The sequence below is a fragment of the Netta rufina genome, assembly GCF_964035555.1.
Source record: "Netta rufina genome assembly, chromosome: 9".
In the NCBI taxonomy this organism is placed as follows: Eukaryota; Metazoa; Chordata; class Aves; order Anseriformes; family Anatidae; genus Netta; species Netta rufina.
The window spans coordinates 17,415,662-17,426,882 of NC_140132.1; the positions used below are offsets into that span (position 1 = coordinate 17,415,662).

Consider the following 11,221-nt stretch of genomic DNA (forward strand, 5'->3'; position numbering starts at 1 on the left):
TATGGTATGACTTATAATGAAGAAAAGGTCCCAGAGAAGATGAGGTACATCTCAGCATTCAAAAAGTCCCTATATGCTGCTTTTCAAAGTCTTTACATGCCTGTGCTGCAAACAGGTAGCAGTGAAATCCACTGGCAAAGTGAGTATCTCACCCCACATCCATGTTTCTTCCAGGCAGAATTGGTAACGAGCTCCTACTGCTACCAGTTACTGTGTTCATCTGACAAGCAGAAGGCCTGATTAGATCTTAAAGTCCCAACCTCTTAGTGACTAATGTCAGCATGATTCTACATCATAGAAAATGGATTTTAAAAATAATAATAAAACTGTCAATACATCATAGCAATGATCACACTGCCAAGCAACATGTTCATATTGTTAGTAAATACGAAATTTAAGTTTATTCAAGTTCAAATTGACTCATCATCTTCCACATGGGAGAGATGCTTACCTCAAACTCAGACATCAATGCACCCATATGCTAGTGTGTTTCCCTTTTTCTTTTATTCGTACCTCTCAACAAATTAGAGTGCCTAAGTTCAGAACAGTAAAGCAAAAGTAGAACTTTAAAGTCAAATGACTTCAGGTCATCAAAGCACTCACAGAAATGAAGCCTACTTAGCTCTTGCTGAGGTCCTCTGTTGAGTTTTACTGAGGTTTGCTCCATAGTGATCACCACAATGTTCCTTCTTGGCCATGACAGGGAGGCACAGCAGGCTGTCTTCACAACTGGGAACCACAGCATCTTGCTCAGATGCTCTCCAAGAGGAAAAAACAGGTTAAGATCCTTGCAAGATTTTCTGGGACCAACCCAAAAGTTGCCTGGATCTTGGCTTATGTCCGCTTTCTGGATAGTCCTGGGATAGACTAATACCAATATACTGGCTGGTAGAGGAAGGTTTTTACATTTGAGAGGAAGTTCACTGAGGTAAAGGTGGCTGCTTCACACTGGTCTGTGATGTGCTGCATCCTAGCGTGGAATGGCACAAACCTTGTATGGGTGGGGCTGCAGCGTGGCCCCAAAAATGGGCTCTGTGTTGATCTTTGTCACTCCCTCAGGAAGGCGGAAGGTGAATGCCCGGAGCAGGTTGGCAAAAAAAATGAAGAGCTCAGTCCTTGCTAGGTGCTCCCCCAAACACACTCGGTGCCCTGCAGAAGGAAGAGGGAAAGGACAGTGAGTATCTAGGATTTTTTTTTTTAGTTTTGTCATCACTTTGTTCATTCTTGCCATAAGCAGAGGGGACTCTTGTTCAGGGCCAGGATCCTGAAAACCACAGAAATAAAACTTCCTGAATTCTTTCTCAGAAAGATCCCATCCCTCCAATGTCATAGGTTAGGAGACACCAAACAAAAAGCCCAGTGCAAGTCCCTGATGTACTACCATCTTTCTTTCTTGACCAGGCGGAAAATTATTTTCCTTTTATAGGAGATCTTGAGCTTCAGGGTCAGACATGAAGAATCTGCCAGCTGTTTGCACATGCTTTCTTAGTGAGTTAAGTCGGCAGATCAAAATTACTCGGCAATGGCCTTTGCAACTGAGCAAAGGCTTGGTCACTTTACAGGCAATCAAGAAGCCTACTGTTAATCTCCAAGTGTTCCTCACTGGAACCAATGGCACACACAGCACAGAAACAAAAAATAAAGAAAACAAGTTAATAATATATTCACATTTCCAGATTAGCAGACAAGTTAAGGGAAAGCAAAAGCCAGCTATTCCATTTGCACTAAGAAACCGCTCCTGGATGGGCATCTAAGTGACTACCCTGCTACATCAGCAGAGATACTAAAACAGAGTAAGAACTTTACTGCTGAATATGGTCACAAACTGTGCTATGTTATCTTAATTCCCTTCTTTTGCAACTGGCTTTTCAGTTCTGTACCCAAGAACTTTGTGTATCAGGATGCATTTCTTCTCTTCTTTCAGCTCATTCCTATAAGAGGGACTGCAAGCAACTCCAGCATACAAAAGGTACATCACTTCTCAGTGGAAAAAAAAATAAAAAAAAATATGAAGGATACTACAGGAAAAAAAAAAGTGGATGAATGCAATATTTAACAAGCCTAGGAGGTTCAGGAATTCAAGTGGGATTCCTACTGCATTGTACTAAGAGCAAGTTGGTGCCAGAGAGCACAGAAGTGTCTGTCTCGGCAGATACAAGCCAGTACTATTATTTAAAAGAAGCAAACAGTGGTGACATAAGGTGTTATCTGAAGAAATATCACAGTCTCAAACTTCTGTATTCTTCATGTAATCTGTTAGGACTGTTCAAACTGCCAGTGCGCTTACCTGCTGAGAATGGTAAGAAGGCTTCTCGATTTTTAAAGTTTCCATCTTTATCCAGGAAATGGCCAGGGTTGAACTCCCGAGGTGTCTCCCAGTGCTCAGGATCATACAGAACAGATGCTATATTTGGCAAAACAATGGTGCCCTGCAAGGAAGAAACCACTGGTACAGTTCTATCAACTAACCTCTCACCTCAGTTTCTGCCCGGTGGATAAGACTTCTGTTTGTTGCCATTGCTTTCTAATGTGCAGATATCAAGTGGTTAGAGGAGTATCTTGCTAGAAAACAGGAGTTGTTAGTCATTTTCTTAGCTGGAAATTATCAGTTCCCAGCCTTGTGACCACGCCAGTGGGTGTTATTAGCATTAGTGATGTTTGTACAACTATATTGTGGTGCCCACTTCTACTGATAGTTTTAATGACATTTGTAGTAGGCCTCTTTTGTTGATATTCAGGTCCCAGTCTTGGAAACCTTCTTTTGGGTTTGAGAGAGAAAAAAATGCTTTTAGGTTTGAGAGAGAGAAAAAGCTTTGTCTTTACTGGTAAAGAGCACGTTGTTCCCAGCAGACCAGCTCGTGTGCCTTAGGGTACCTGACTGTCAGATCCAGCCAGAACAGAGACTGAAGCCTTCACCACAAAGTGAATTAGGTGGGGCCAAACATGGAAGCCAGTAATGGTACTGGCCTCTCCCATCTCTCTTGCAATAAAAGCAACCGATGCTTGCTAGGGTTTTACAGTGAGAACTGGCACTCAGCATAGCTTATGTCACTTTACAAAATTATTTAGTGGCTGTGAACACCTGTCTCAGGCTTTATTTTGGAGCAACTCCCTTGCTGTCAGCTGTACAGATTCAGGCAGGTCATTGCACTTGTCTCAGCTCATGGAGCTATTACCATCCCCTTACAAGTCTTCCTCCATCCCAGCAGTGCTAGCAGTGCCAAGCTGGGCAAAAATGTCTTAACAAGTGCTTTGATAAACATTTCTCCTCTCAGTCTATATCCCCAGCCAAGTACAGCTGGTCTCTGCTGTTGTGTCATTTGTCTGTACCTTTTTGACAGGGAAACCTAGCAGTTCTGTATTCCTCACACACACTCTGGGCATGCCAACAAAGACAATGTTGCTGAAGCGCTGGATCTCATGAACCACAGCATTCGTGTAGGGCAGCTTTTTCCGATCCTCATAGCAGATTAACTGGGCAGGACCCAGAACCGCATCCAGCTCCTTCTGCACTTTCTCTGTGGAGAAATATTCATCACTTCAGATGGGAAAAATGCATCAAATATTTCAACTGGTCTCTTTTCCTTAGAGCAATAGGAAAAAGTAGTATTTCAGCATAGTACATAAAGTCTTTATGATTTAGCTTCATATGTTAAATTCAGACGTTAAAAGTCAATAGCAAAACAAACAAACAAAAAAGCAGTGTGGTCCAGAACTAAACAAGGACTCATAAACAAGGACTATACTGTACTTATTTCAGCTTTGACATTTATCTCACAGTATGCTTGGTGGGTGTAGGGTGAGTCACTCAGCTCCACATTTTGAAGGTATTTAGGGATTGCTTAGTTTACTTTATCTTAAAATCTATATCTCATTTTCAAAATTGACGCAAATGCCTTGGATATTAACTCCCAGTGCAAAGGAGGACTTGGTCCAAGTATGGCAACAGTGAACAAACAACATCAGAATCACCCTAAAAGTCTGAGTGCAAATATGCACATGATGACACAGTCTTTTCAGCTTCCTGCTCAGATTGTGGGAATACAGATTATCTTCCTAGCTTTCAGGACTTGAGCACAGCAGATGGAAGAAACGCTGACTCCAGAATTATCCAAGTCCTTCTTAAACCCTGGCCATATCCTTTCTCTTCCTAGTGTAGATTTTAGATGGAGGAGATTCAGTCTGGATCTACAGAAGCATTCATGGCATTGACCTGTCAGTGCAAATAACTTTTCTTTCACCACGACTGCCTTCAGCCATCTCTTTTGGCCAGGTGAGAGGATGGACCTTTGTTTATTTCCACTGCTGTAATTTTAGCATGGTGTTCTTAGTGTTTCCAGAGGGTGGGAGCCAGGCTCAACTAGTGGCTTTTGTGTCTGCCACTCATTGCATCCAGCCCTCATTAACATTTGTAGTACCCACAGTATTTCACAGCAAGAATCCCTCTCACCTTGGATGTCTGGATACACCACCATGTAGAGCAGTCCCCAGTACAAGGTTGTGCTTGAAGTCTCTGAGCCACCAAGGAAAAGGTCATTTATAACATACACCAAATTGTCTTCATCATACTTGGGCTTGTCCTCATCTTTAGACTAAAGATGATGATAAAAAGGTGAAGATAAACATTAAAGTTAGGTTATCCTGTATACCTCCTGAGACTCATTATTTCCACACGTGGAAACAATAGCACATACACAAAGAACATTCAGATTTACAGTTTTTGATGAGTACTAAGAGATTAACAGTTTCCCAAATGTATGTGGTAAGGCTGTGTTGCTCTTTTTCATGAGGTGGATTATTCTTTCATTAAACAAACAGGCAGTTTCATGCCTGATGACTTAATCCTGAAAAATTTAGAACAAACTGCAACTTTTACAGTTAGCCCAGAGTGTACTTCTAAACATGAGCCCAGCAATGTGTCACTCATTTGGCCTTGGTCTCTCCAGTAAGCTATCAAACAGTGTCATCAGGCAGAATGAATACTTACTTTCTCTATCTCAGCCAGGTAAAAGTCAATGAAATCTTGCGGTTCAGCTGGCATCCCTCTCTCCATGTGCCTTCTAATCTCCTTCCTTGCAAAAGAACTGAGGACATCATAGCAAGACAATGCCTTCTTATGAGGACCAGGGAGACGGCACATCAGCCAGGGGAAGATTTCGTACAGCTGCAGGAATGACATACAAGAGGCAACGTGAATTAGCTGTCAGTAACAAAAGCTGCTTTAGAAGCACCAAAGGGCTGAATTGTCCTGTCTGGAAATGCTGATAGTGGAGTAAACAGATTGTCATTGTTTTGAGTATTATTTTTTTTCATCATGTGGGGAAACATTAATATTAATTTTGACACACTCCTGAATCTGGGAGTGTCAGCCAACGCTCTGCTCATGCCACTAACTCAGGCAACTGGTGGAGCTCACAGAAGGAAAGCATAGACTGGGTAGCACTCTAGGATAATTTCATTTCCCTTTTAACTTCTAGAGGAACCAATAATGATTAAAAATGTTAAATCTTCAGTCTGCTCAGAGTGTATTTATACACATACTTGTTAGCTCAAAGTACCATCCTCTGTTTTGGACAGCTCTCTCTTTGCAGCATGTGCCATCCCACCCTGCCAAGCAAACAGCATTTCTGTCTCCTCACTGCCTTTGCTCTTTCAAACCAACCAAGCAAAATTCTCAAATTTTGTTATGTGATCATTTGTTGGTCATCCCACTAATCCTTCTTTTACATTTGTTTCACTCTAAACTCACAACACAAAATGCCAAGACACTGGAAAAGGTCCCACAGATCATTACATGCCAGAACCTACTTTAACATTTCTCTGGATCTAAACAGAAAACAGTACTGGAAACACTCTAGGATCCTGTTTGCCTTTTTCATCCTGTTTTCTTCTAGTTTCCTCCAGTCCCTTTCCTCTTAAGCTTTGGACTGGAATGTTCTAAGCTTGTAGCAGGTAATTGTCTCATTAATTCCTGATATGATTCATAATTTAATTTTGTACTATTAGAATTTGTTCCATACTTATAACTCCAGTCCACAATATTTATGAGCTCTTGCAGCAGGATATCCTGAACCTCCACTGTATTGTTACGGTCTCCTTGCTTTGATCATCAGCAAATGTTATCTGTTTTTTAGCCAAGTTCTTCAACAAAAATAATGAGTAACTACAGTCAGAGAGTCACTGAACTACTGCCAGAATAACTCCACTAATGATGTCTTTCACTTATCTAATTATCTCTTTCTTTGTCTCTTAGAAATTTTTACCCTCTTTATAAACTTTGAACCAGTTGCTCTGCTTTTACTGAGGACGCATTTTTGTATCCACACTTTCATTTTCTACTTACTTCAGAAAAAAAAAAATAGCATGTGATTTACACACCTGATAAATGAAGCTGCCTGCAAATCTGAATATGTTCTCTGTGGCACTGATCAGTTCATGGAAGGTTTTGTCCTCATCAGAGAAGTGATATCCAAAAACCAGAGCACAAATTACATTTGAAATAGAATGGAAGAGAGGGAAAGAAGGATCCACAGGTCTTCCTGCAAACACAGTAACTAGCGTTCACTCTCAATGTTTTCTTCAGTTGTTCCTTACACAGATAAGATGAGATATTATTAGAAATTACATAAAATAATATCTTCATCTGTCTGGGGCATGAATGGGGACAGATGTGACATCAATATGTATTCATGAAAATAAAACAGTCTTAAAGCAAAAGATAGTGTTAAACTGTTTTCTCATTGCTCTAAAATAGTCTCATACCCCTTCCCATGAAATAGTATTACACAACCAAGATTAATTAGAAGATATAATATTAAACCTGATGTCCTCTGTTGCATGGAAGAAGAAAAGTTAGACAATGTGCAAGGCAAGAAATGTCACAGCAGATGAACAGAGAGAAGACAGCAACAAACATGTTCAAAAAAAAAAAAAAAAAAAAAAAAAGCTACTTAGGAGAAAAGACTGAAGAAGCTTGTGAAAGTTTAAGAGTAGGTTTAGAAACAGGTTTTTAAGAAAGAAATTTCCACTTGTAATACTAGGCTCTATCTGTTCTTCAGGCTTTGGTGAGTTCGGATATACATGTATGACTGTGCCCACCCCAACCCTAGAAAGAGGTAGGTAAGCTTGCATACTGAAGATATGGATCCAGAAACTGAAAAGCATCTAATTTTTTAGCAGAGATACCTTTCAGGCTCACAAAGAACTCCACCAGGTGAGAGGCCTCCTCTTGCACTCGATACTCCAGGCCTTTTTTCCCCATCCCCAGACTGCGTAGAGTCATTATACCAAAGCGTCTCTGCTGCTTCCATGAGCGACCGCTTGCCAGTATAATACCTGAGAGCATTCTCTGGCACATTATTATTTGTCATAGACATGGATGATTCGTTTAAAAATAATTATGAAATACCTGAGTAAATCAAGGAATATACTGTGGTACAAGTATCTTTAGGAGGTAAAATTATCATAACCAAATATACCCAAACTATAACTAACCCACATGTTCTTAATATTGATTGTAGTTAATTTTTGAAAAGAGCAATCTAAGGATCTGCTGACTGCTTCACTTCTTGCTAAAAACTGCTGAAATACATTAAGAAGAAATGGATTTTAACGTGACGGAGTCACTCTCACAAAGGATATTCAGGAAATGTTTAAGAGTGACTGCTAACAGCTATGAGACTTCTGGAGGAAGGTGTTATAGGTCTCTCGCTCATGATGGAAGGTGTTTGGCAACCATACGTAGTCTATACAGTTGCCAAACCTATAATGATGCTTTGTATTCACGTAACATACAGCAAAATCATGTGCAGCAGAATGAATTATCCTATGAGGAGTGTACGATTGCTGAGTTCTGAGCTAGGACTGCACACATCTTGAACACAGCAAAAAAGGTCACCTAGAAACAACCTGATCTGGAACGTTTCCCAGGCTTGGGAGAGCTCAGGACAAAAGGCATCATGACAAATAGCAAGCTATTCTCATGAGCTAATAGGGTATTTGGACAGAGCATCCTGAATGGGAGGGCAGAGGGTTTAACAAGGCTGAGCAGGAGTAGTTTGCCAAGTCGACATTACTGTGCATTATTTATGGCAAGAAAATCTCACCTTTTCCTTTGGCCATTGCTCTGAAGAAAGGAGATACCATCCTTCCAGAAACATCGTCAGGGCGTGTAGTCATGCCATCCTTCACTGCCTGAAATCCATTCAGTATGATCACTGGTGCCCACCCGAACCACAAGGTGTATATGTTGCCATAAGTTTTTGCCAGCTGTGGATGGGAAAAACGCCAGAAAAGAACAGATAAAACTGAGTAAAATTAACCAATTAGGAGAATCTGAAAATAAATACCTCCATCAGAAGATCCCGATGTAACTGAAAGTTCATTTGCACCAAGTTTCCAAGCAATGGGAGAGGAGTTGGTCCAGGAGGGAATTGCTGGCTTGCCTTTCGAAGTTTGAGAAATTGAACAATTAAAAGAAAAATGACCAGAACTACAAACGCTTGACTTATTGTCAGCATTTCAAAGCTGATTTTTCAGCTTCTCTCTATCAAAAATAACGTAGTGGAGCTTGGAAAAGGTGATCTTGCTTCTTGTTCCACCAGTTCTCTTTGCAGACTGACTCCTGTAAAGTCTCAATTCCTTTCCCTCCCTCTGTCCCTCCCTCTTTATCACTGCCTACCTTTTTCCTGCACCCCATATATTCTCCATACTAGGATACATCAAACCAATCCCTGACCAAGGGCGTACCTAGCTGTCTATAGGTAGCCACAGCCTGAAAATGTGGAATCACGTGTGCTGAAGGTATTTGCCTTGGGAACCTTAAAAACATGCATAGTTGTTCATCTCAGAATCACTGAATTCAGAGTACTGTTTACATCCTGGCATGTAACTCTCATAGGTTAGATTTAACAGGTGTTTTAGTCACAAATATTAAGTTGTCTTTATATGTGATTGCAAATTAAAATTTGCCTCACAGTTCACACAGACAAAAACATCAGTAGTTGGAGACTAAGCATGCAATTAGGAGATGAAATTGTTACATGTAATTTCTGAAAATTTGGCCTTGAGTGTTCAAACTTGTTTTTTTCCAGTAAGAGGGTAACAATAACATTTTCAACAACTGCATATTAATGACATTAAGATAATAATTAAATCTTACATTAGAACTAAATAATGAGAAAAACAATCAACATACAAAATTATGCCCTATTTAAAATGTAAAATGTAATTAAATTATAATTGTCATTATTAGGTATAATTTTTTTGAGTATGTAACTTGTATTAAGGACTTTATTTTCCTTGGTTTATTTTCTACATTTGTAATCACAGTTTCAAAATCCTGGGTATTATGTCTATGACCAGTTGTCAATAGATTTACAAAACACATAAAAAATTTGTCCTCTGATAATGAAGGGATTCACACCTAGTATGCAACACAGAAAGGAGAAAGCACCGGGTGTCAATCGTCAGGGGATCATATCTTGGCATTGCAAAGAGAAAATGTCTTCGCTAAAAAATGAGGTACAAGTCTGAACAAGAAATTGCCCTGCCTTCCAACACATACACGAATAGCAGTATTTTGCAAACCTGGCAACATTAGGGAAGTATTGTGACTCAGTGATGTCAATCTGTCTCCTCCATTTGGCCAAAATTTGCAGTTATCATAGGTACCTACATGCCTGCATTATATAGTGAAGACAGAATGTAAAATTAGTTGTGCTTTTTTTTTTTTTTTACGACCTTATCTTATCTATGCAAATGTAACAAGTGGACATTATGGGCAGCATGTTTGGGAAGGGGGTTGAGGTATCCCAAGTTAGTTACAACTGCCAACCACGAAGCAGGAAATAGCTGTGATAGGACTCGGACTCAGCAAACTGCAACATCCCCCCAAAAAAATGCCAAAATATTGAATTTTAAATATTGAAAAAAAAAAAATGAACAAAATTAGTTTTGTGCAGCCAACAAAATCAGGAGAAATTCTGACTTACATAAGTTTCATTAGAAGACTAAATAAAATCATATTCATCTCGTTATCTGTTTGGTCACTATCACTTTTAGAGAGAAAACTTGGAGACAAAGAAAGGCTGAGAAAGTTGCTATAATATATGACAGCGAACAGATAAAATAATAATGAATAAAGACTGTAAGACTAAAAGATTGCAATGCCGATGTAACCCATGTACCATCTTTGTCTTTAAACAGTTCATATGTTCAAAGCAGGACATCCAGAAGTTTACAATGCGTATACTTCTAAATCAGCATTAAAAAAAATAATAAATAAATCAACAACAAACTCAAGATATAAGCACTGACCTATAACTTCAATTTGCTTCAAGCAATACTAACAATAAGGAATGATTACATTTCTCTGGTTCCTAATCCATCAAGTATCTCAGGGTGCTTTACTATTATTAACCACATTTTTGATCTGTCAAGGCAAAAATATCTATTCCTACATGCTAGTAAATTACACAGCACTACAAGATTATTTATATTTAACGTGTAACGGAGCAGACTTGCTAATCAGACAAGTATTAATGCCCCAATATTTACATAGTAGGAATGTAAATGATAGGCAGCTGCAAAACGTGAAATACAGAATCAGCCCAACTTGGTAATATAATTACTGCACTCAACTTGTAGTGATACATTATCCCAGATTAGTGTAAGTGGAGCTGTACCAACTCCCATTACCTATCTCCACCTTACGCTTTTCGTTGTAAATCCTTTGTAGTCAGGTGTTTACAACTCCCCAAAGTCCTTAATCAGTGTGTGGCAAGCAGAAATAAAAGAACAGGAGGTACAAACCACAGGAGACTGAGATGGAAGTGGCCATGTGGGCATTACAGAGGGTCACAGGTTGGCTGGTAATTGTGAGAAGGTAAAACATCCTCTGACCAAACCTGGAATTGTGACAGTTCCCAGTCTTCAATTACACTGTCATTCCTGTTTCTCCCCTTGCAAACTTCGTCTCAAGCAGAGCTATTTTCCATGAAATTCCAGGTTTCGCAGCCTGACTCAGGAATATAAATAAGCCTCTCCCAAATACTTTGGAGAAAGATTTAGGTGAAATTTCTGTATTAAATTTGTCTATCTTAAGGGGAAAAAAATCAACTGGTAGCACAGAAGCTCGATAACCCTCCATCACATACACACCCCTAAATCTCCAGCACGGTGACAGAGCCAGTGACCTTTTGAGGTATAGCACTAAGTGCAT

The 11,221-nt window shown here is 39.6% G+C and overlaps 1 protein-coding gene across 1 annotated transcript; it reads right to left on the reverse strand.

Moving 5' to 3' along the window:
- Positions 1–970: 970 nt before the first annotated feature.
- Positions 971–8,519, reverse strand: LOC311212381 (cytochrome P450 2J6-like; the record flags this gene model as incomplete). The annotated part of the gene is made up of 9 exons (XM_084291714.1): positions 971–1,149; positions 2,288–2,429; positions 3,331–3,518; positions 4,451–4,592; positions 4,988–5,164; positions 6,379–6,539; positions 7,186–7,335; positions 8,106–8,268; positions 8,349–8,519. The coding sequence occupies 9 exons, from the start codon at positions 8,517–8,519 to the stop codon at positions 971–973; spliced, it is 1,473 nt and encodes a 490-aa protein (XP_084147840.1).
- Between the last annotated feature and the right edge of the window lie 2,702 nt (positions 8,520–11,221).